The sequence below is a fragment of the Sminthopsis crassicaudata genome, chromosome 1 (assembly GCF_048593235.1).
Source record: "Sminthopsis crassicaudata isolate SCR6 chromosome 1, ASM4859323v1, whole genome shotgun sequence".
Lineage (NCBI taxonomy): Eukaryota > Metazoa > Chordata > Mammalia > Dasyuromorphia > Dasyuridae > Sminthopsis > Sminthopsis crassicaudata.
The window spans coordinates 627,914,875-627,940,979 of NC_133617.1; the positions used below are offsets into that span (position 1 = coordinate 627,914,875).

At 43.0% G+C, this 26,105-nt stretch overlaps 1 protein-coding gene across 3 annotated transcripts in view; it reads right to left on the minus strand.

The window, feature by feature from the left end:
* Positions 1 to 3,461: 3,461 nt before the first annotated feature.
* SBK1 (SH3 domain binding kinase 1) overlaps positions 3,462 to 26,105 on the minus strand; it is a 117,313-nt gene continuing 94,669 nt past the window's right edge. For all 3 annotated transcript variants that reach the window (XM_074282768.1, XM_074282767.1, XM_074282766.1), the window contains 3 exons: positions 11,571 to 11,782; positions 11,029 to 11,231; positions 3,462 to 9,439 (listed from right to left, as the gene is read on the minus strand). In XM_074282768.1, the coding sequence (XP_074138869.1) occupies positions 8,657 to 9,439; positions 11,029 to 11,231; positions 11,571 to 11,775 (1,191 nt within the window). In that variant the 5' untranslated portion in view covers positions 11,776 to 11,782 and the 3' untranslated portion in view covers positions 3,462 to 8,656. The remainder of the gene's footprint in view (positions 9,440 to 11,028; positions 11,232 to 11,570; positions 11,783 to 26,105) is intronic.

The following is a 26,105-nucleotide window of genomic DNA, read 5'->3' on the forward strand; positions in this document are numbered from 1 at the left end:
CCCATTGAGACAGTTTTGGGGGGAGTGGTTTCTCTCCCCAATGTCACTTCATTAGTTGGGGACGCCCCCAAATTTCTCAAGCTTCCAATAATAGTTTGCATTGGTAGCCTTATGTATGAAGAATAAGGCTTTTTGAGACAGCTGTTCCTAAATGATTCTGAATGCTGTTCTTTATGCCCTGTAAGGTTCAGTGTTTGCTTATATACCTACTTGCCTTTATTACTCAAGCTGGAATTAAATTGCAGAAGCTGCCAATGGAGATAATTGTGATCATATCTAGATAATTGAAATCATATCTATTCTTTTTCATTCTGGGGGCAGGGCACTCAGGAACACCAGTCCTGGGAATAAAACAAACAAACAAACAAACAAACCAGGGCTAGAAAGGCTGCGTGGAGCTCACTGGAATGGAGAAGATGATATAGATGAAGAGATAGGATAGTTAAGAAATAGCAGGTTGGGGCAGGCAGCTAGATGGCTCAATGGATAGAGCACCAGCCCTGAAGTCAGGAGGACCTGAGCTCAAATATGGGCTCAGACACTTAACACTGCCTGGCTGTGTGACACTGGGCAAGTCACTTAACCCCCAATTGCCTCAGCAAAAAAAGAAAAAAAAAAGAAAAAAACAAAAGCAGGTCAAGTTCTGATTCCAATTCAGGGAACATTAAAAGTAACTTTGTGAGCCAAAGTCTCACAAAGTTACTCCTAGTGTTTCCCAATGTAACTGTTTGTTACTTTTACTCATCTGTTTGCTTAAAGCAATAAGAAGTTTTTATCCACAAATAGATTTCAGAGTCAGTGAACTCTGGATGGGGAAAAACACTTTACATCTATATTTTCTCAAACTGAATTAAAAATTTAACAGTTCCTTCAATTTTGAATATGGGTAACATAGAAGTATTTGCAGTACTTGTGACTTACTAATAGAAGTCAAAGATCTTTTTTCTATCTTATTACCTTAGTTGCATATTACAGAATATCATTTACATTCATTACTGCTTCAAAATTACTGAGAACTATTACTATATCTCACATGGTCACAACCTTTCCCTTTTAATCCTATTTATTTTATTTTATGGATTTAGTAATATCATTCTGAGAAGGGGTTTCACCAGACTGCCAAAAGGGTCCAGTTTGCTAAGAATTTTTGCCTTAGCAACATTTGTTTCAGGGATTTGAAGCAAAGCATGGAAGAAAAGGAGAAAAAGACCTAAACTCCTATAGAGTTTAGAGACTCAAGCAGTAGAGACTTTGACCGGAACCACTATGGCGGCTGCATAGCAAAGAACTAGGGTTCTCAATTTCCAGGGCTCTGAGGAAAAATGAAAGGAGTCATAACTGAGGCTCAGGTGGGTGGAATAGGACAGAATGGGGGAAACAGCTAGGTAGGCAGTCTTGGTGTGTCAAGTATTTAAGTATTCAAATATTTAAGGCAAAAGTCAAGTATTTAAATAAAGGCACAAGGTATATCCCTAGAATTACCTATCTAGGGATATGGATTAAAAGGAGGTGTGAAACGGAGAGAACAGGTGAGATACAGTGCCTTTAGTTAATGGAGGGTAACTGTCAGGATATGTATCTAGCACAGCTAGGGCAGGCAGGCTGCAGAGGTCCAAGTGACAGGAAATCATCGGAGTTTGAGGGACAAGTGATCTATTTATTTCCTGTGTATGCATGGATATGTGGCTTCCCCTCTCTAAGTGTGACTCCCCCTCTTGTAAATGGGAGAGGATCATCCTTGTCCCATCTTCTCACAAAGTTGTTGGGAGGGAAATGATTTGTAAATTGTAAGATGACAGAGAAATGGGATCATTATTGTTCTTCTCTCTGGGTCTCAGATTACTTACCAGTAAAATGAGGGGAAGCAGCTAGATACTTCAGTGGATGGAACTAGGTTGTATAATACAATAAGAAAGTTGGACTAGGTTGTTTTTTTTTTTTTTTTTTAATTATTATTCATTTGGATCATAGATCTAGAATGGGAAGAGACCTTATCTATTTCATCTCCCTCATTTTACAAATGAGCAAGCTGAGACCAAGGGAAGCTAAATGGAATGTGCAGTTATCCAGATACTAAAATCAGAGGCAGGATTTTAAATCTATAATTTCAAATCCTATGGTTCCAGTCAGTGTTTCTTCCCCCAAACCCAGCTTTAAATCCTATAAATGTAAAAGATAGGTAACTTCTTCCACAGAAAGGATTACTGCCAAATGCATTTAAGCAGTTCTAACACATAGAGCAGCTATGTCTTATCCTCTTCCTGAGTTCAAATTTGGCTTCAGACACTTATCTGGAGTGAGACCCCCGGCAAGTCACTTAACCCTGTTTATGTAGTTTCCTTATCTGTAAAATGAGGTGGAGTGTAGAGGGCTGGAACTCTGGAGAAGTATATATATATATATATATATATATATATATATATATAAGTATATATATATACTATATATATATACTTATATATAGTACAGTATATATACATATATACTTAGTGCATAGTATGGTAATGTAGTGGTTCTCTAGTTCATACAGAATCTGTATGCTGTAATGATGTAATTACAATAAGGTATATAAGGGCTAAGAAGGACTGGAAGAGGGACATTCTATCTTTGACCAGACTCATGGTAGCTGTCCTACTTCCTGCACTAAGAGAAAGAGTGGTCCCGAAGTCCTCCAGAAAGCTAGCCCGAACACTACAATGGAGAAGGACATGGCACTATAGTATCTCTGTCAAGAAAACCCCAATGGTGTCACAGATTTGGATACAACTGAAAAACAACTGAATAACAGCAATCTCAAATAAAGGGTGATTATAGGAAGACTTCATTTCCCAGAATGCAGAGCCAAAAAATGACACTGGGAAAGATTGGGGTGGAAAAGAGCTGGCTATTCAGAGAATATGAGGGAGGATCCTAGGCATCTTCCTTTGACTTTCCCTAGGCCAATGCCTGAGATTGAGCTTAGGTGAGATCAGAAGTTGTGACTTAGATGGCTATGTAGTGGGAGGACATAGGGTGCTGAAGGACCAGGACAGAACACCAATGGGTTCTTTGAAGAAGCTCCAACTCCAACCAAATTGCTGGGACTTCCCTATTGATGCTGTGAACTTTTTCCTTGCTGTGTCTCATTTATGCCCTATCCACAGTATTCACTGAATGCTTTGGCTACTAGCAGGAGGGCTGCATTGAGTAGCCTCAAATGAGCCAAATTCGTATTTCCTAGAGAGGAGACTCTGAATGGGGGAATGAGCCAGGATGCTATTATTGCTAAGAGGTTGTATCTCTTGAGTTCGTCCTCAATTGACCCACAGACACTGAGACACTAACAGATTGAAGGCAGCCAGTATGTGTGCTATCATCATGGGAATGTTGGTTCCTTCCCACTGAGGCAGTTCCTTCAAAGCCTGACAATGGCCACACTCCAGCCCCATCCCTTAGGAAACCCAGCAGGAGACTCACTCTGGTTTTTTTTTTTTTAACCCTTTATTTTATAGCAATTGTCATTAATATAGAAGTAAATAACACATTTAAAAACCTCCTTCTTATAGGGGCAAAGGATTCAAAATATTTACAAACACTTGGGTAGGGTAGAGGAAGACAGGACGACGAGGTCTTCAGAGAGGAATGCGACTGGTGGGAAGTGGTAGTATTTCCGTAGATGAACTCTGGTCTCCCATTCCAGATGTGGTGCAGGGAGAGCATTCATATATTCCCCCCAAAAAAACTCAAAGCCAGGGAGGAAGCCCCAGGGATCCTCCACTGAGCATAGTGTTAGATGACAAACTGAGGGCATTGATGGAAGTGAGGAAGGCCTGGAGGGGTGCTGCAGGCCAGGCTCTGGGAATCCTGGGAGAGACAAACTGGAGGCTTCTCCCAACTTGGATTCACCAACCCAGAGAATACAGAGAAGGGCTAGAGCTTGGAGGTGTGGTGGCTGTGGGGCTACACAAGACTTTGAAGCCCAGGCATTTGGAGCTCAGAGCTGGGGCCTACCGCCTGGCCTGGCCAATGGGAGCAGACCCCAGCATCCAACCTCCTTTCTTGAAGACCTTTCCCACCCACCTCACCTAGGATCTGGTTTCTAGTTCTGCTTCTAGATTACCAATTGCTTTAGGTTGTAGGGACTGGCCAGGAGGATTTCACCAGTGGTTGGGCACAAGGCCCCCTTTTCTTCTTGGAAGTCTCCCACACTCCACCCTGGGAAACCACGAGGTTCTTCCCCGCAACCTCCCACTCCACCCTAGTGTTCAACTACTGGGTGAAAAATTGAGAAGCACCAGTTCACAGGGAGATTTCGCTGTAGGAAGAAAGAGATTTGATTTACCCTTCCGTCCCTGATCAGTCCAAAGAAAGGAGGTGGGCATAGTCTGGGGGTGTCTGACAGACTGAAAACAGGAAGACAGACTAGGCAGAATAAGTGGATCCTCCTGCCCAGCCTGAGAAACACACACTGCACCTTCACAAGAGGAAGAATCACTAGGGGATTTTTTTTGTTGTTGTTTTGCAGTTTTCACATCTATCATCATTATTATTTTTTGCTATATATGTGTATTTTTGTTTCTTTGACAGTGACATAAACTGAGGTAAACATCTGTGACCAAAATCTCTCTTATGGGGCAAACCTCACAACCAGAGAAGGCAGTGAGGCGTAGTGTGAAGAACCCTGGACTGACCATGAGTCACAGGACCATGGCTCTAGTCCCAGCTCTCTCACAAACTTGCTGTGTGACCTCGGGGAGGTCGCTGCCCCTCTCTGGACCTCAGCGTCCTCATTGGTAAAGTGAAGGGTTTGGACTAGAATGGTACATACAACTAGTCCCCTTTCCATTCTAACAATCTACAATTCTACGACGAGAGAAAAACCTCAACAGGATCTTTTTTTTTTTTTTTAATTTTTGTTTTTGTTTTTGTTTTTTTTTAAAAGAGAGTTCGAGAAGTTTGTCTACGGCAGAGTCTCGCTTCAACATTATTGCACGAGAGCTCAGGACTTTGAGGAGGCCTAAGGCAAAAGGAAGAGTCCAAGTTGAAGAGTTCAGGATTGGGCACCGGTGGTGTCAGGGCCTCAGCAATTGCTTTGGGCCTGGCTACAGGCCTGGGGCTCGCCCCATGGGACAAGTGAGGCTGACTGCCCAAGGGAAGGGAATGGAAGCAGGGATCTCCACTGAGATGGGTCTAGGGAAGAAGAGGGGAATTTGCTACTTCCCTAGCACATCTCCAGAGGGCACCAATGCCTGCTGGAGAGGGGACGCTCTTGGGATCTTGGCTGGGCTAGGGATGGTGCCCTTCCATGCCCTCTCCGTCCCTCCCTCCCTCTCCAGCTTAAAGCCCGAGCAAAGACTCTGCCCTGGAAATGTCCAAGGTCCTTTGCCCCCTTTGAAGAGAATGGAAAGAGGCGGAGGCCAGTGTAGGGTCAGCTTGGTTTGTAAACTGTGCCTAGGTCTGGGGTGAGGAGTCAATAGCCCTTTTGTGTGATCTGTGGGGAGGGGACTGGGGGTTGTTGCTTGTTGTAGGATGGGTGTGTGTGGCACTCCACTCCTAGGAGCCACCTGGGGGCCCATCCCACTCAAGGGCATTAGGTGGGGTCAGACAGGTTGGGTGCTGCTCCCCAAACCTAGCCCCCCTTCCCTCACCTGAGTGCTGGATTCAGAGGGGCTCAGGCCCTGATGGAAAGAGTGGGGGGCTGCCAGTGCCTACCCTTTTCTGGATTGATGGGGATGAGGGACCCCCGATCCTGAGGGTGAGGTTTGGACCGGGTCATCTGGGCTTGTAAGGGGTCCCTGGAGCCTCCTCTCTCTGTGGAGATTTGGGGGATGGGGAACAACAGGAGGCCTTTTCTGGGAGGGAGGGGCTGGAGGAGCCATCTGAGTCTGGGCCCCTAGGTTCCCTGGCCCCACCAGATATGAGGTTATTGCTGAGTCCCCTGAGGAGTCAGGGGTGGTGGGGAGCTTGGGAAAGAGGGGTTCCCAGTGGGGGGTGGGCCCCCATTCTCATTTCCTTGGTCTTCCCCTTAGACTGGCAGGAAGCTGCCTACTTCTAGTGTGTTTCCATTGCACCACGAGGCCCTCACCCTAGGATTCTTGCCTGGTTCCCTGAGGGCTTTGGTGGAGACTAATGTGACCTATGAATCCTGTTCCCCTCTTTTAACGGGGCCAGTGGAAGAGACTCACTCACCTTAGGGTGAGGCAGGGGATTCACACCTTCATTCACCCACCCGTCCCTTACACAGCTCCCTCCTCCACTCAAGAATTTCTCAGTATGTCCTTGGCATGGAGTACATGCTTGTTGCCTGACTGACCTAGGGTACTACAGCTGGTAAGTTGGATCCTGACCCAAAGTTACTGAGCAATTTCTGGCACAAAGCCCCTGCAAGTGAGGGAAAGGGTCCAAGAGTTCCCCTTCAGGTCTGCTGCTTGGTCTCCTTGGCCCTCCCACCATCCAGGGCTGGAGGCTGAGCTAGGAACCCCCACTTTGTGGCTAACTGAATACCGAACCTGGGCAGATAACTGCCCCCTCCAGTTTTAGCCTCTTCTGTAAAATGAAGACCATAACTGTTCTTCCCTTCTGGCAAGGCCTTTGCCCCATTACCAGGTAGCGTTGGCCCTCGCCACACAAGATTCTGGATTTTTCTGGGGCAGTACAGCAGGAGACTAGGCAAGCTTTGGGACTGGAACCCATGGCTGCCTGCCATACTCTTGTCTCTGTCCCAAGGTCTCCATGCTGTCCTGCACAATCTCTGGCCCTCAGCTTCCCGGCCATCCCCTCCCTCCATGTTCCAAAGAACTTTTCCTCCCGGCCCAGGATAGGAAAATTCTGCCCCCAGACACCTGCCTTGTTAGTCATTGTCCCCAGGCCACTGAGCTTGGGGATTGATTGTTTATTGGGCCTCTGTCAGAGTTTCTCTAAGAAGACCATTCTTTACTGATATCTTCTAAGAGTCCTCCTTATCCTTGATTAGGCTTCTTCCCCCAGTCCAATGCAGGGGATCGCCTTCCTGCTCTAACTCACGGAGAGTCAGATTGAAGGGCTAATGACCCAGGCTAAGAATTTAGATGAATTTGGACTAGATACTTCCTCACCCTGCTCTCTTGCCTTTCCTTGCATTGAGGCACTATATCTCTTGGTACCTCAATTCAAGGGTGTCTCTCTAACTGCTGAATTCTGACCATATCCCCAGTGCTGACTGGCCCTGGCAGATGGGCGAGATGGCCTCCTAGAAATGACAGGACAGACCTACCGGCCTGCCATAGTCAGGTGTGACAAGCTCCCTTTCCATTAGGGGACTCATTGTCTTTCTTGGGGAAACATCGTTTTTAGCCTAAGCTCTGGCACCGAGTTGCTGTGTAACTTTGGGCTTCCCCTCTCTGGGCCTCAATTCCCATCTGTAAAATCAGAGGTCCCTTTCTGCTCTAAATCTATGATCCTGTGACTAAATGAACTCTTGAGATCACTTCTAGCTCTGACATTCTATGTTCTATGTCCGGGACACACACGCACATACACACACACATACTCACGTACACACACTACACATTTGCTACATTTTTCAGGTAGCTGGGTCAGTTCATCCCTATGTCCTTCTTTCTTTTCTCCTGGTCCCAATCTTCTCCTTGACTGTCCTGGGGGCTGCCCTGCTCACAGTTTTGGAGCATGTGGGGCTGGGGATGGAGGTGGAGTTACCGTAGTTGTTCCCCTTTCCCCATTCACTGTGGCCCAGAACCTGCTGACTTCACCAGTGAGAGTCCCTTCTCTCTTCCTGCCCACCAAGAAAAACCTGACCCTCTCTCTTTCCCCACGGCAAAGAGAAGGGAAAGGCAAAAACTAAGGGCCTGAGGAGAGGGTGGGGCTCAAGAAAAAGGAGGCAGAGTCTGGGGGAAGAGATGGGGAGGGCAGGTAAAAGGACAGAGTGGCTAGGACAGGCTGAACGCATAAGATAGTCCAGTGAAATTGGTAAGATGGGGAGAAGGAATTGGGGATGGGGAGAAAGTAGATGGGAGACAGCCCTGCCCCCTTAGCTGGGTTGGGGATGATGTCCCTAAGAGCCACCCTGTGTCCCACAGGATCCTACCTTCTAACCTTGAGTCTGCTCTGGCAGTCTGTCCCTCTGGATGCAGGTCCTGGGCTCTAGGCTCTGGGCACCTCACTACTTCGTCCCTCATCACCTGTCGGGGAACAGGCCCAGCCCTCTCTCCTTCCTGGCCCCCAGACAGATTTTTGGTTAATGTCTTGCCCAAGGCCCCTGTGGAACAGCTCTAGCCCAGTCCTGCTCTTCCACGGCACCAGAGTCCTCCTCCAGGGGAGGGATAGTGCCTGGAGCCTGGGGGCTGTGGGGCCCACCGTCTCCCACTCATCCAAACAGGGCATTCTTCTATCTCTGTCCCGACTGATCCTTGTAGAGCTACTCAGGCTAGTACTACGATATTACTATTGTCTAACCGTGTTTCTTTTTTGCTTTGGGAACAGTGACTCCTGGTTCCTTTAGCAGGCGAAGGAAGGGCCTCTCCCCACCCCGAGTCCCCCGTCCCCGTATGTCCCCCTCACCCACTGGGTCTGGGGGAGTCCTTGCTAGCCTCGTGGGTGCAAGCGCTGGGGTGAGGAGCCCTCCCTAGGAGTTGCCCCAGAGGGGCCCTCGAAGGGGGGACTGGCGTCGGGCAGGGGTGGCTCAGACGCAAATCTCTATTGCTGTAGCCAGGACCAGCTGCCCCTTGCTCTTGTCCTGCCGCCCATCCGTCCTGCTGGCCGGCCCTGGGGAGGTGAGACCAGATTCAGGAGGGGTGGGAGGGGAGGGCCTGGTCCCACCGCTCTCTGTCAGCACCGTCCTCTTGAGGGGTGCTGGGGCCTCCTGGCGGTGCGGCCCGGCGGGCAGGCGGTCCCCGGCAGGCTTGCGGGTGCGGCAAGAAGGCCGGCGACGGAGCTCTGAGGTGAGCTCGTGCTTGAGGAAGCGGAAAACCTCCTTGGCGGGTCCCCGTCTCTCAGGGTCCAGGGCCAGCAGCCGCTGGAACATCCGCAGGGCCGGCTCGGTGAAGCGCCGCCACTGGGAGGGCAGCCCCGGCAGCCTGCCCTTCTGCCACCGCACGAACTCCTCGAAGAAGGCGTCCGTGCCAGAGGCGGCCTCCCAGGGGAAGTTGCCCGTGAGCACGCAGAAGATGAGCACGCCGAAGGCCCAGACGTCGACGCCGGTGTCGACGGCGAAGCCCTCGGCCCTGCCCGCCTGGCACACCTCGGGGGCCGTGTAGGGTATGGTGCCGCTGACCCGCTTCACGCGGCAGCCCACCCTGCGGGTCATGCCGAAGTCGGCCAGCTTCACCCGGCGGCAGTCGCGGTCGAAGAGCAGCACGTTCTCGGGCTTGACGTCGCGATGCACCAGGTGCCGCCCGTGCATGTAGTCCAGGGCCAGGCCCAGCTGCTGCACACACCGCTTCACCGTGTCCTCGGGGAGCCCCACCTGCGGCAGAGGACAGGGGTCAGAGCGGCCCCCCGACAGCCCCCTCAGCCCACACCTCCCCAGCTTCCTTCAGCTCGCATCACTCCTGTATTTGTGCCTCGGGCCCCGCCTCGCCCTCCTGGTGCAGGGGAAGAACGGAGTGACATCCTCCGGGTCTCTAAGTGGGGGCATGCAGCCTGGCCCCTTCACTTAATAACTGAGCGACCCTCTCTGTGCCAAACCTCCTCCATGAAGGATTTGGAGACCCAGGTTCTAGTCCCGTTTCCACCTCTTCTTCCATCTGATCTTCACTCATGAAAATTCCCTTAGACCTTCATTTCCTTTTTGCAATAGGGATAAAAATATCTATTTTACAGGAGAGTGTGGGGGCAGAGAGAGAAGGGGTAGGAAAGTGCTTTGGAAAGAAGAAAGGGCCGCAGAGATGTGAAGGATTATGAGGCTGTTGTCACTGCTGGAGCAGCAAGGTAACGGGAAAACCTGGGACTTGGGGCCAAGAGTCCAGGGCATGTTCTGGCCGGTCATTAAGCCTTGGAGTCTCAGTTTCCTGCTTTGTAAAAGGACAGCAGTGTACCGGATGATTTCCAAGACCTCTTTCTAGAATTAACCCTTCAGGAGTCCATGATTCTGTCCCCTTCCCTGAGTCCTCCCTTCCCTGCCCCACCATAAAGGCTTGCTACTGACTTACTGGGGTCAGGGGAACTGGTAGGGGAGCCCTCTGGGCCTGGGAATTGTGTATAGATTGACAGTGACTGCTGAAATCTGTTCTCTATACTAAGATGGTCCTTCTGCCTAGGTAGATTTGGGTGTAGGCTTGCATGGAGGCAGGGGGATGGATGCCCTGATCTTACCATATCCTATTGATGGCAGTTCTGAATTCGAGTCTAGCTCTGCCCCTTTCCTTAACTAGGGGTTGGAAGAATCTTTGTCCCTTTGTCTTTTTTTTTTTTTAACTCAAGCTTTTCTAATTCCCCCTTTTTCCTGCTGGACCTTTTAAACCAGTTTCTTCTGCTCCATGCTTGGCTTGATTCAGCTGTGGAGGACAGAAGGATTTCCTGTCCTAGTTTCTCTCCTTTGACTATCCTTATGGATTTAAGATCTGGCCCATAAGACAATCACTAGCTGTGTAATCTTGGGCAATCTCTTAACCTTTCAGTCTTGGTTTCCTCATCTGCTAAATGGGGAAAATAATCACATACACCTCTTAGGGTTCTTATAAGGATCAAATGATATAACATACATGAATTACTTTGCAAACCTTAAGGCACTGTATAAATGCTATTGTTATAAGTATTGGCCAGGGTCCCATAGGTCATCTAATGGCTAAAACTCTGGGGAGGAGTCCTACAGATATTGGCTCCCCTAGGAAGTAGAGCCCACAAAGAAATGAGGCATCCTTCTATTTTCCTCCCCCTTCCCCCAGGTTCCCAACTAAGTTCCCAAACCCTAGGTCCCCAGACTCTCCTTATACATGTTGGGAAGAAAGGTGGGAAAAATGAAAAGAACAGTCTGGGCTGATGTGTCCAGAGAATATGCCCCCCTAGATGTTGTCTCCAGGGGGAAGAAGTTGCAAGGTGGGTCATGGGGGATACCTGGGGAGGGATGATGTCAAAGAGGTCCCCACCGGGCGCGTACTCCTGCGCAAAGACATAGCAGTCCTCGGTCTCAAACACCACATCAAAGACCTTGATGATGAAAGGGCTGGAGGAGAGTGTATTGGTAATGCTGACCTCTCGGAGGAAATTCTTCAATTTTGTCTTGCTTTTATTCACGAACTTTAGTGCCATCTTGGTCCCTGTAAGTGAGACAATACTGTGAGCCATCCTATTTCATCTTCCTCTGGCTTCCCATCCTCCAGATGCCCTTGTTGGAGACAATCCTCCATCTCGGCGGACACATGCAGACTATATAAGTAGGTTATAACCCATCCCAAAATATGTCCCCCTGTACCTGTGTGCATTCTGGCACATATGTACCACATTTGTGTGCCAGTTTAGGAACACAGGCTGCCTATCTCTATGAGTGGAGACATGTATAATCTACATCCCAGTGCACAAAACGTGCTCTAATGCTCCTGCGGACATTCACACAAAGGATACACCCATCTAGGGACTCAGGCCACCCTGGAACCCACCTGTACTCTTGTGGGACACCAGGTCCACTTTGCCGTAGGTGCCTTTGCCCAGCTCCCGGATGAGGTCATAGTGCTTGCTGACATCTGTGCCTGAGAGGGTGCGGATGGTGAGGGCCTGCATGTCCTCCGTGAGGAGGGGCACACCACTGCCACTGCAGCAGGCCAGGGCACGGGGGGGCTCCTGCTCCGGGCAGCCGCCACTCATTTTCTCCCTGCATGGAGGGGAGAGACATCAAACAGGTTGGAGGAGAGTGGCTGAAGGTGCAGCTGTTGACAAGTGGAGGCTCAACCTGCTCATAAATGACCATGGGAAGTGAGGGGATAAAGATCAATAACCCAAATACCTATTCCCTCCCAGAAGCTCAGAGAAACAGTGGCGAGGACACTGGTTTTAGAGTATTAAAGCCTGGGTTCAAATTCTGCCTTGCACACACCCTATTAAGTTAGTTGTTTAAATCACTAGTCACTCTGACCCTCAATTTCTTCATTTGTAAAAGAAAGGGGTGGGACTAGATGCCCTCTGAGGTCTTTTCCAGCTCCAAATCTGTGATCTACAGCTCTGAAAATCCACAGCCCCATCCTTATTCTTTCCGCTATACCACATGTGCTGGGGAGAGAGTGGTGGACAGTATGTGCCGATCCTAATAAAGAAATACTCTGTCCTCTCAGTCAAGTTTAACTCCTCATGACCCCATTTGGGGCTTTCTTGGCAGATACTGAATTGGTTTGCCACTTTCTTTTCCATCTCATTTTACAGATGAGTAAACTGAGGCAAGCAGGATTAAGGGCCTTGTCCAGGGTCACACAGCTGGTCGATGTCTGAAGCCAGGTCTGAACTCGGGAACATGAGTTTGAGGGACATCACATGTGCCTCATTTTGGTTGTGACTAATTTTTGGTTCTTGGCAACCACTAGCCCCCAAGGGCCAACTGCGGGAGGGAGACACCGGGATCACAGCCATCCATCCGCGCTGTGTGACTAGGAACCAAGAAGTCTCCCCTGGGTGGGCTCAGACCGCAACACAAATTTGAGAAAAGAGTCCTGAGGACCTTAACACAAAGAAGCCACTAGGGGGCAATAAGTGTCTTTCCATTTTTATTATGGGAGAGACAGAGACAGAGACAGAGGGTTCCATTCATGGGTAGATTCTAGATACTTGGATATTCCCAGGGAGAGAGTATAGTATGGACTTCCCTGAACCTTCATTTGTTGTTCTATAAAGTCAGGAAATAAAGCTAGATAGCCTTTGAATTCTTTTTGTTATGACTTGATTTTGAATCCCAGGTCCATCACTTTTATTGACTTTGTGACTTTATCCTTCTAAGCCTCAGTTTCCTCATCTATAAAATGGAGATATTAATACTTATAGCATTGCCCCCCACGGTTGTCCATAAAACACTTTATAAAATGTCTAGAGCTATAGAAAGAGGAATTAGAACTATTTTAATTCCTGTCAAATACTATTGGGAGCGATGCCAGAGGTATGTCTGGTACCAGGGAAATGTGACTGAGAATTTTAGGCTTGTGACAAAAGCTTCATCACACCCAGATTTGTTTCTGGCTCTTGGTATGCGAAGATTGTGGCCTGGGTTCTGTCCCTAAGGAAGCATCGTTGTTCCTCAGACCCCTGGAGGACCAACCATTGCTTGCAGACTCGGACCCCCTTTCCACTGCCCCCAGAGCAGAAGCAGTCTTTGAGCCATGCTGTGCGTTACAAGCTCTCAGCCTCCTACTCAATGGCCTCCCTCTATCAGTCCCACAAAAGGGCCTCATAAGGCAGGCACCAACCCTGCAGGGTCTCTTTGTCTGGGGTCTCTTTGTTTGGTCTCAGAGAAGAGCCAGTCAGACCCTATCAGAAAAGCCAGGCCTCCTCCTCCTCCTCCTCCCCCTCTGTGTCCGGGAATGGCGACAACAGCATTTCATCCTCCATACAGAAAGCGGCCCAGGCTTTCAGGTTGGAGACCAGAGCCAGAAAACAATCACACGTTTATAACCAGAAGGTCCCTTAGAAATCACCTAGCCAACTCTTCTATTTTCCAGATGAACAGGAAGTAATTTGCCCAAAATCATAGCATTAGAGATGGGATTTGTCCTAAAATCGAATCAACCATTCTAATATTCCATTTAACCAAGGCCCAGTTCTGGCCTGCTTTCTAAACTTCATACAGAATTGTCATTCCCTAGGACCCTTCCCTTCTCTACCACCCACTCACCCACTCAGAACAAAGGGCGCAGCAGAAATTACTAGACAGTCCTATTCTTATTGTAACTAGGGAGAAAGAGCACCTGGGAAGGAAGTACATTTTAACAGGTCTGTAAAATTTTGACTACCAGAGGATTTTGCTGAAAACATTCAAATTTAAAACCCCCACCACCTCCTCCTCACATCCTGTCTCCTTTGCCTTGGGCTTTGAACCCTTTTGAACCTCCATGCATCCTGTCTCCTTTGCCTTGGGCTTTAAGATAAAGCTCCTCAGAGACAGTGAAGGACCGCACAGAGTAGGCATTTTGGGAGATGCTGGCCCATGGTTTGTGATATGCTGATCTAATTTCAGTTCCTGAATGCTTTATCAGTTTCTACACGAACACTTTCGAAGATGGGGAGCTCACTACTTTGTGCAAGTAATTGTGACCTACTTACTTGTTAAAGCACTCTGCAGACTTTAAATCACGCTTCCTCTCCTCTTCTAATCTAATTTCCTTTGAGGACAATGAAAGGATCATGAGATCTAGAGCTGAAAGCTACTTTACGGATCATTTGGTCTAAATTCCCTCATTTTACAGGTAAAAAGCAAGATCTGGCAGATAATTTTTAAAAATAGGATTACATATTTTGACCTGGAATTTAGATTTCAGAAATCATCTAGTCTAATATTCTTCTTTTAATTGCATATATATTCCCACTATCTATCCCTTCCATCCCCCCACTCTTCCCATTATAAAGAAGTGGCTTAGGTACAGAAGTCATTTTCTCAAGGCCACACAGGTATAATGATAAAGAAAAAATGTGACCAGGGCCTCCAAATGCTGTACCATAATCCACTGACCTCTGCTTTCCACCTTTCACCCTTTAACCATTTGGCTGTCTTGACTAGAGTTTTACTTCTGCAGACTCATAGAAATGAATATGAAGAGAGGTCTTCACAGACTTTCCAAAGAAGGAATCGTTAAGTTTGATGGTGCTGCTCTGAGCTCAACAGTCCCACAAACCTGGTTAGGGAAGACTTGTTTATCTTAGTGAGTATGTGCCTATGTTTACAATGTAGATCCCTCCTGACCTACTTTCAGGAATCTGCGTAGACCCCCCCCATTTCCGAGAACTCTCAGGAGCTGGTGCTCCCCGGCTGACGTGGCTGTACAACCCATGAGCCTCTGCGTGTGTGCATGCATGGGTGTGCACACGTGTGGAGATAGGGGTGGGGGAGCACCACCTGTCCTTGGAGAGAGACAGAGGGTGAAGCAGACTTTGCTCTTCCTTTCAGTCTATTTTGGTTTCTTCCTTCAGTTCTGTTTTGCACCAATGCCCGGCACAGCCTCCTGGCTACAAGATTATGATTGCTTGTTTGCCTTTTTTCCTCTATAGAGTCGCAGTCGGGCTAACCTCACGGAGTGCGGAGATATCATCCTCCTGTTGGCTTATCTCAATGCCAGCCTCTCATATCTCATCTAGTCCTTGCACCCAGCCCCTGTCCAGAGCTACTGCTACAGTATTAGGTAACAGTTTTAATGGGGTACATACGCTATGTGCTTAGGAATTTGGTTCTTTTGTCCCCATCATTTCTTCTCTGGAGATTTAAATGGGAACAAATGCATGCATTATATTCTGCAAAACTCTGGATGAATTAGCAAAGATGACAAAAGATGGAAATTGTCAATGTTGAAGTAACTGCAGACAGACAGGCTTACTAATAGACCGGAGGTGGGGCTTTGAATTGGTTCAACCATTCTGGAAACAATTTGGAATTATGCTGAAGAACTGACAAAAATATCCACAAATTTTGGCCCAGAGATCTCATTGCTAGGCATATATCAAAATACTGATGGAAACCTCCCCCCCTTTTTTTTTTGTAGTAAAGAAATGGAAACAAATAGCTATTGACGGATAAATAGTTAAATGATGGTTCATGAATTTAATGGAATATTACTGCACTGGAAGAAATGACAACTATGAAAATTCAGGGAAGTATAGGGGAAAAATCTGCAAAGTGAAGCAAGCAAAGTCAGAGAAACAATATACATATCAATGATTACAGCAGTATAAATGGAAAGAATAAAAAAAAAAAAAAAAAAAAGGAAACTGAATGCTGTATCACTATAATAACTAAGTTTGGTCCCATAGAAAAGTTGAGAAAATGCATCTCCTTTAATGCCATTGCAGAGGTGGGGAACTATGAATGTGAAATACTGCATATACAGTCAAGCCATTGTCAATGTACTGATTAGTTCTTTTGAGTTGATTTTTTTTTCTTTTCTTTTTAAATTTTTGCTAGGAAGGATGGCTCTTTGGGTAGAGGAAGTGGAAGTGGTACATTCAAAATATGTCGCATTTATACAGCAAGGTTTATAAAGCACTTTACACAAGCAAACATTATCTCATTGGATCCTTATAACAACTCACACAACATTGGAAATGAGGGACATGTTAAATGAAAGCTATAAATAAAAATAGGATAAAATATTTCATTTTAAAATGCTGCTTGACTTGTGGGGAGCAGATGAACCCATACATGTGAAGTCAAACAATCAATCTTAGAGTTGGAAGGGAGTTTGGAGCTATCCAATTCAGCTCCAATATGAACTAGAGCTCCCTCTACAACACACCTGACAAGTGATGACCCAGGCTTTGCTTGGAGGTTGATAGTAAAGGGGGGCTCACTTCTTCCCAACGCAGCACATCTGTTTTTGGATAGCTCTAATTGTTCCTTATATCAAGCCTAAAATCTTTCTCTTTGCACCTGCTACTTATTACTTCTATTATTTCTCTCTGCGGCCAAACGGAACAAATCTAATCCCTCTTCCATATGGCAGGCTGTCAAACACTTGAATCCCACTATCCTGTTCCCCTAAGACTTTTCTTCTCCAGGCTAAACAAATCCTTCCCATAGAGTAAGATTTGGGGACCTTTTACTATCTTAGTTTACTGATGTCATTTCCAAAATGTGATGCCCAGAATACAAGATTATATTGACCACTTGTGTGGTCTTGACAGGGAGAGCAGAAAGGGATGATTTTTTGCCTAGGTCAGAAATCTATGCTCTTTTTCCTACAATCTAAGAGCTAGCTTTTTGGGCTGCCTTATCACAATGCCCATTCAGTTTATGCACTTTGTTAAAAACCCTAGTACTTTCTCAGGCGAACTGCCATTTAACCATGCCTCCCTTATCTTATACTTAAGGAGTTTATTTTTTAAAAAACAGATTTTTACTGATTGGCTCATATTTTCTATATTCCCCATGTTCTTTCTCCTTCCTCCCAGAAAACTCTCCCAATAAAGAATTTAAAAAAACCACAAAAACACAAAAAACCCCCCAAAAAACTATAGCAAAACTATAATTAACATATATCCAAAGCCTAGTTATTATGAGAAATATTCCACATCTGTGGATCCTAACTTTTGCAAAGAATAGAAGAAGGGAAAGGTATGAAAAATGGATTTTTTGGACCCAGGGCCTTTAACTTATTAACATTATTACATTTCACCTCAAGTAGACCGGGCTCAATGTTTTAGATTGTTCAGATCTCTTTGGATTTTGTTATGGAATGTGTTAACTATCCTTCCTAGTTTGGTGTTATCTGCAAAGTTGATAAGCATGCTTTTTGTGCCTTTATCTATGTCATTGAAATAGCCCAAGGACAAGCTTAGAATTCTGAGAAGCTTTTCTAGGAAGGTGAAAAAGCCTTTCGAGTGGACATCAGACCATTAATAATTACTCTTTGGGTCCAGCCATTCAATCAAGTCAGAATTTATCTAATTGTATTATTATCTCTTATTCTTCAGCTTTTCCCCAAGATACAAATAGCTCTTTTTCTTTTAAAGTGTTATCATAAGAACTGGTTTTGTTTTTCTAAAATTCAAAATGGATATGAACTTTATAGGTACATGTGGACTTTAGATTTATATTACCTAACGTGTCACTATTATTATTTATTCTGAAGAAAAATTCAAATGAGAATCATGGTGATGTAGTAATGGTTATGTATCTGTTTTTTAAATAGTAACTGAATAAATTAAAAATTATCTGTCTCTCAGCTTTCCATATTTTTTACAAGAATAGTTTGAGAGTATCAAATTCTTTATAAAAATTTAGTAAGTTACAATTAAAATAACATTTTGAGTTTTCCATCCAATAATTCTGTTCAAAAAGGAAATACATTTTAGTCTAGAATTACTTGTTCTTGATGAAGCAACATTGGCTTTGTGTGGCTCCTTTTCTAGATTTCCCTTAACTATCCCTTTAATGAAAGATTCAATAATTTTGTATCAAGAATCAAAGTCAAGTTCCCTGGCCTATGATCAGCAGGACCTACTCTCTTCCCTTTTTCAAAATGTGGTATAGAACTTGCCCTACTGCAGTCCCCTGGAAATCTCTTTTCTTTTCTGAGATCTTTCAAAAATCACCAACAGTGGCTCAACAATGGTATTTGCCAGTTCTTGGTACTCTGGGAAACAGTTCAACTGGACCTGCTGATTTGAACTCATCATGGACAGATCAGCTGTAAAATGTGGAAAATTTATGAAATGATGAAGAGTGAAATGAGCAGAACCAAGAGAACAACTTATATAGTAACAGTGATATTGTTTGAAGAATAATTGGGAATGATTAAGTTATTCTGAGTATTATAAATACTCAAATCAACTACAAAGGATGATGCTACCCATGACCAGAGAAAAGAACTAATAAAGAGAAATGTATATAATATGGTTTTACATATAAACACACAAGATATTCACACACCTGTACATATGTATTTACAATATACATGTACATGCACATATATATACAAATCTGTGTCAAATGGTGGCCATCTCTAGTGTAGTGAGGGAGATAGTTCAGAACTTAAAATGTAACAAAAATGTAATTAAATTAAAAAAAAATTTAAATGGGAAAAATAATAGCATATACCTCCCAGGCTGTTGTGAGAAATAAACTGCTTAGCACATAATACCTGGACCACAATAAGTGTTTGATAGATGCTTGTTTCCCTTGTTCCTTTTTATTATCTTTCAATTCACAATTAGCCATTTTAACTTTATCTTTTCTAGTCCCAGGAGCATTGTCTTCATCGGAGAAAACAGACATAAAATAAAAGATGGCTCTGTTCCACCTTCTTTCTCTTGCCCATGATTTTTTTTCCTACTCATCCTTACTAACTGTCCTATTTATTCTTTGGTCCTCTTCTTTCTCCCAATTAAACTAAACAAATCAAGAAACTAGCAAAATCATCCAAAAGATACAAACTCTTGTATTTATTCTCCATAATCTGCCTCCATTTTTTAAAAATGTAAGCTAGTTAATGAATTCTTTGTGTATTCACATAGATAACTCTCACTTTTCTTCTTCATCAGAACTGCTTTTCTTTGTATCATCAGAAATTCATTAAGAGCTTCTCATACTTACTAGGCTGACTTTCCTGAAAATTTTTAGTCCAAGGGATTGTCTTTCTCTGAACAGTAAGCCAAGCTTTCTTTTCCTTTTCTATTACAGAGTCTAAGATGGAATGGTCCCTTCCCACTAAGGTTCCTATCTTTTTACCTCACTACAATTTCCACTTTGATGAGAATCAGAACAAGAATAGCAAGTTCCTTCATTGATTTCTCTACTTTTTGAAGACTGGAATTATCAGTAAGGCAAGCTAGTACATTATTATCTGCTCTGTTATTGCCAGAGAGAAAGAGATCTCTAACTCTCCCTTCTGCCCTCTAGAAGAGTCAGAGGTTCTCAACAAATTTGCCAAGGAGTTTGAAACTTAACATTCAAAGCCATCTGGCATATATCATGGTTAAAACCTTGGGTATTTATCTTGTCACTTTTCCTCTTATGATTGATTTCTGCTCTTTTTCAGATGGTAAAGGAAGATGGCAGGTTAAGAAAATGCCTTAATTTAACTAAAATGAACCTGTCACATCAATATATTTTTGGTAGAGCTCTTACTTGGACTAACTATTCTAAAAAATGTTCTGGAATTATGTGAGCAAACTGATTAATATGTTTAAATTCAGAATCAAATCTTGACTCATGATTTCATTACTGGACAAATACCCCAATGAGGTAAAAGTCATCAATAAAGATCCAAAATATAACAATATTCACAGAGGCCTTTTATTTCATAAAGTACTGGAAATAAAATGAGTGTCCACGAACTGGGAAATTGATAGATTGTGGTACATTAATATAATGGGAGATTGATGTGCAGAATTTAAAGAAATGTAGAAAAATTTCTGTGAACTGATGTAAAGCAAACAGAATCTGAAGAATACACACAATGATGATAATAATGTAAATTAAAACCACACCACAAAGACATTGAAATGTTGAGTGTAAAAAAACAATCTTGGCTCTAGAGAAAAGATAACAAAACATATTTTTCTTCTCTCAGGAAGCTGGGAGGCATATGGGGCAGAATGGCACATACATTAATCAGACTGGGTCACTCTATTGATTGTTTTTGTTTAGCTACTATCTTTTGTTCTAAGAAAGGGGTTTATTTTGGAGGGAGAAGGGCTTTATGTATAACCATACCTAAAATTGATTGTGATATGGGGAAAAAAGATATTTATGAATTTTATTTAAATAAACAAAAAAATAGACTTGTCTTCTTAAGGAATACAGTGGACAGCATAGGGAGTACTTAAGGACAGTGGGGGCAGCTCTCTCCACATTGGCCCTGTCATTCCAAACTGCAGATTTCTATACAGTAACTTTTCTTCCTGAGGAGAGATTGTAGTTTTGCCTTAAGATTCCTTCTTCAATAATATTATTTTGGTCAAGAGCCCACAGATGAATGTAAGTTCTAGAAAGCTTGAGAACATAAGAGGAGGAACATTTTGGCCACGTTGATGGGCCCTTGAAGGTTGACTGTGGTTTAGGGACAAGGGCTTTTGTTGCTTTAGTTTCTCTTACAATTTTCTCCCAGTTATATTCTGTAAACGAGTACAATTTTAAATGGAAATCTAGCCTCTCTAAGTCCCTCTACCCAACCTTTAAGTCACTCCCTTAATTTTGGCTTCCCCCCTATCCTAATGCACATTACAGGCCCTTGGGTTTTCTCTTTATACCCCTCCAACCTGTGGAATTGGGGGCAGGATGCCTATTTCTATTAATGGCATTCACCAGTCACTCAGACTTCTAAGGATCTCTGTCCCTGACATCCCAATCATTCTTTCTCCCCCTCTTTATGCAGTGTTTAAATTTGTTGATTCTTTCTGTTTTATAGTTGTTGAATCTGTTTCTCTTCTTCCTTTCTACTGCTAGGCTCTCAGCAGTTCTTACCTGGATTGTTATGACTTTCTCTCCCATCTGCCTGCCTCTAGTCTTTTTTCCTAGGACTCTTCTTCCCAATTCATTAGATGTAGATAAATAGAATGATTCCCCTAGAGAAAAACTCTGATCCCATCCCTCTACAGCCTTCATACTTCCAATTGCTTAGCAGTGGTTCTTGAACTTTAAAACACTTTAAAAAATTATTTAGGATTGCTCAGAGGGCTTTTGTTTATGTGGTTTATATCTATCAATATTTACCATATTAGAAATTAAAATGTCTTGTTATGATTATGAAAATTGTATTATATTCTCTTGGAGCCTCTGAAAGGATCTTAGGAATCCCATCAGTCTATAGACTGTACTTTGAGTATCACTGGCCCAAAGGATAAGGCCCAAACTCCTTAGCTTGGTATTGAAGGCCCTCTATTATCTGATTTTAATCTACCTTGGCAGCTTCATCTCCTAGAACTCTTAAGATTCAGATAAGCTAGTCTCAATGCCCTTCAAACATATCATGGAAGGTTCTTCTATCCAGGAAAGGAGTCAAGGGGTGGATGGTGAAAAGAGCACTTGTTTAAAGACAGATCTAAATTCAAGTCTGTACTCTGCCCCTAACTAGCTTTGTGATCTTGGGTGATTATTTGACTGTTCTGGGATTCAGTTTTATCAGTTTTAAAGGAGGGCATAGGGCATAGGACAAGATGATCTTGAAAATCCCTTTCAGTTCCAACACTATCATTCCACCATGTCCATCTGAGGTTAGCCAGAAGGCATTTGGTGTGAAATGACTCAGATTATTATTATAAGCTGAAAACAGTCCAGATATATGGGACTTTATGCTTTAAACAGACATCCATAAGAATGGAGATGGATTACAGAGCCCTCCTTGGTTATACAATCTAATAATTAAAAACTCTTAAAAATAATGTTTTTTTCAAGTTAACTCAGTTAACTTAAGTCTTTCCTGTTGCAACCTAAACCCACTGGTTCTTCTGACTGAGGGAAATGGACCAGCTTATCATTTTCTTTCTCTAATGGTGAATGGCTCATAAGTTGCCTCAGGCCCTCAGGAAACATCAGACAAAACATTCAAAGGGAAACTGGGGCCCAGATGGATTCACAAGTGAATTCAACCAGACTTTGCTCTTTTAGAGCAAGTAACTTCTATCCTATATAGACTATAGAAAAATAGAGAAAGATGGTAAGTCATCTAACTCCTTTTATGAGGCAGATCTGATTGTTGATTCTCAGACAAATGACAAAGCTGAGAAAGCAAACTACAGACCTGTTTTTACTGAATGCTCTCAGACCTCTTTCCTTCAGGGTATGTCTCTTGTACTCATATACCTAACCTAAAAGAGTTCTCCAAAGTAAGGATTCACTACTGGTGTCACTGATTCCAGTGATGATCACGCCTATACTCAGAGATGGTAGGGATGCAGAAGCATTACGCAGGTTTTAGCAGAATCCTCCACAGGGAAAGGACATGAACAGAAATAGGCTGAGATTTGGATTTAAAAATTCACTGGTAAGGCTGAAGAGAGAGGGGGCCACCCTATGAGATAATAGATCCTCTGATGTATTCCAATAAAGGATTAGGTGTTACAGATCAGAGAAAATCCAATATGAAATCATCAGTGGGTTTTCTTTTCTAAACTTGACTGTTCCTTTGTTCTTTCTCTATTCAATAGTGCCAAATGAGTACAATATAAGGTGTTATTATTATTTTTAAGAGTTAAAAGCCTATAGACTTCTAACAGTAACACTTAATAGCTTTCTCTCTTTAACTAGAGATATATGTGTGTGTAAGAGTGGTGATGGAATATTTCATCTGTTTTTGTGCCTTCCTGTAATAATTATTCTCTATGTCTTTGGAAAACTACTCCCCCCCCCTTTTTTTTTTTTTTTTTTTTTTTTTTTGGTTCTGGTTTTCCTGATCTTGACCCTATAAGCACAGGCTGATTCCTCGTTTCCTGGGCGACCTGGTTTGGTTCCCACACACTTTGCATTCCTATTGCTGTTTCACATTCTCTGAGACACCAGCCTTCAGCCTATGTTTCCCAGCTGGGTTTCCTTTCTCTGCCCCGAGATAATCAATCAGTCTTTTGACTCTTGGGATAATTTCCTCAAAGATCATCCAGATTTCTAGGACTTCTTTTTTTTCTCCATTTCAGAACTTTCCACTCCTACGTCCACTCTTTGCCCAGAAACTACTGAAATTGGTTTTCTAGAAATCCATCATCTAAAATTTTCTGATTTAAAATTTTTTTCCTTTTGAGGGTTGTTATTTTTCTCTGTCTATAGTCATTTTTATGAGGAAGCAACAATGTGGTGCAATGAATGGATGGAACTCTAAGCCAGCAGTCAGATGATGCAGCCCTGCTACTAATTTCCCGTATATCTTAGAGCAAATTGCTTCTATCTGGGTCTTCCTTAGCTTCTCATCTGTGTATAAAGTAGGTTGGATTAGATCAGGAGTTCTTAACCTTTTTTTCTGGATCCTGAACATCTTTGGTAGTCTGATGAAGTTCACAAGCCACTTCCAAAAATCATGTTTATGAATGCATAAAACACATAGGATTACCAAAAAAACCTCAATTATATTGAAATACAATTATCAAAATAAAAATAATTCCCCCCTCCCCGGCAAATTTACAAGTTCTAGGATAAGGACCCCTGCTATATGGGGTATCTGACTTGATAATTATATCATAAATGTCTTGACAGCAAGAACCAGACCTTCTATTTTGTCTCAAATGCAGTCAGCAGTGCTTTGTACACGCTTCTTTGCAAAGCATTTAAATCATACTCTTCACTCTAGGCAGATTTTGGTTCCACCTTACTAATTCAACCTTATTCTCCAGGAGTTCCCATAATTTTACAATAGGTAGATACAACTATTCACTATCCTTCAAACATAGTTCACCACTTCTCTGCCTTTTAAGATTTAGCTCGCCTCACTAATCTTTTCTTTTCTTAGTTTCCTCATAAATAAGGTTAAAGAAGGGAAGGGTTGAGGGAAATTGGATCAGCTAAGATCCTCTGCCAAGAAATCTCCCCTGATCATCTTAGCCTATAGTGAACTCTCTTAAATCCTATACTTATTTTATTGCACTTCATAAATATTAGGTGTGTTCTGATTATTTAACAACAAATTGAAAGTTTGTAGCAAACCCGAATCAATTGATACCACATTTTTTCACATTTTGGTAATTCTTGCAATATTTGAAACTATTTCATTATTATTAAATCTGTTATGATGATGCTATGATCAATGATCTTTTATGTCACTATTATAATGGTTTGGGGTACCATGAATTGTGCCCACATAAGATACAAACTTAATAAGTGTGGTGTGTGTTCTAACTGCTCCAACAACCAGTCATTCTCCCATTTTTCTCCCTCTTCTTAGGCCTCTCTATAACAATATTGAAGAATATTACATAAACTTCATCAATAAAGTGGCAACAGGATTTGAGAGGATTGAACTTGAATTTTGAAAGTTTTACTATAGGGAATATACTCTCTCTCTCTCTCTCCTCCCTCTCTCTCCCCCCCCCCTCTCTCTGTATACATACATACATACATACATACATACATACATATATATATATATATATATATTTATTTATTTATTTTTATTTATTTTTTTTTTGCTGAGGCAATTAGGGTTAAGTGACTTGCTCAGGGTCACACAGCTAGGAAGTGTTAGAAGTATTAAGTGTCTGAGGCCACATTTGAACTCAGGTCCTCCTGACTTCAGAGCTGATGCTTTATCCACTGCATCAACTAGCTGCCCTGGGAAAATACTATATTTATATATGCTATAGAGAAATTTTTCATCAATGAATGCAGCAAACATTACTGTTGTTATTTTAAGCAATTACCAACCTTCAGCAATCCCCAACCTGATCAGTAAGCAGTCATCAACATTGAGGCAAGACCTTCCATCTGCAAAAAGATTACTAATTGCTGAAGGCTCAGATGATGGTTAACATTTTTTTTTTAGACATAATATAATTATCATACATCATACACTTAAGAGACTACAGTACAGTATCCATACTGTACTGTAGTCTCTTAAGTGTATGATGTATATGGACATAACTTTAATATGTTCAGGGAAGTAAAAAATTTTGTGGGACTTCCTTTATTGTGATATTTGCTTTATTGCTATTCTAGTCTGGAACTAAACTTGCATTACCTCTGAGATATGCTTATTTGTGGATTTCAGTCATTTGGTACTAAGCATGGAGAACAGCAATATAATATAGTGGAAAGAGTGAAACACCTAGAATCAGGACACTACTTTGAATGTTAGTTCTTTTTCCAAGCTGTTTGACTTTGGATATTTTTCTGATTCTTTAGTTTCATCATCTGTAAAAAAACAAAACAAACCCAAACTTGGCCTCCATTGCAGAATGGTAAAGAAAGCACTTTGTAAAAAGAAGTGTGAATTGCTGTTGGATATCTTTTTTAAAATATAAAAATATATTTAACAAACATTGGCTGTGTACTACGTACTGTTCAAAATAACAAGGATACAAAATAACATTTGTCTTCAGGGATCTTAGATTCCACTGAAGAATATAACTCCTGCACAATTAAGTAAATGTATATATAGCAAGGATTTTGGGAAATAAGGAAAAGTGTTCCCTTAAGATGAGCCATGAAAGAAAGTATGCATTCTAAGAAACAAAGACTTGAACAAGTCACAATCTCTTCTGGCCTCAGTTTCTTCTTCTGTAAAATGAAGTGTGAACTAAATCATTCTAAGAGATTTCTAAATCTCTTCTAATTTCTAAATCACTTCTAAGAGAGTTCTAAATTTATGATTTTACTTGGGAACATTGTATTTTATCTTAGTGGGAACAAGGAATCACTGAATATTTTGGAGCATGAGAGTGTCATCATCATCACCATCATCAGCACTATTATTTATGTACCAATAAAAAGCACTTCACAATTATTATCTTATTTGACTCTAACAACTGTGGCAGGTAGGTCCTGCTCTTATTATCACCATTTTAAAGATGAGGAAACTTAGGCAAAT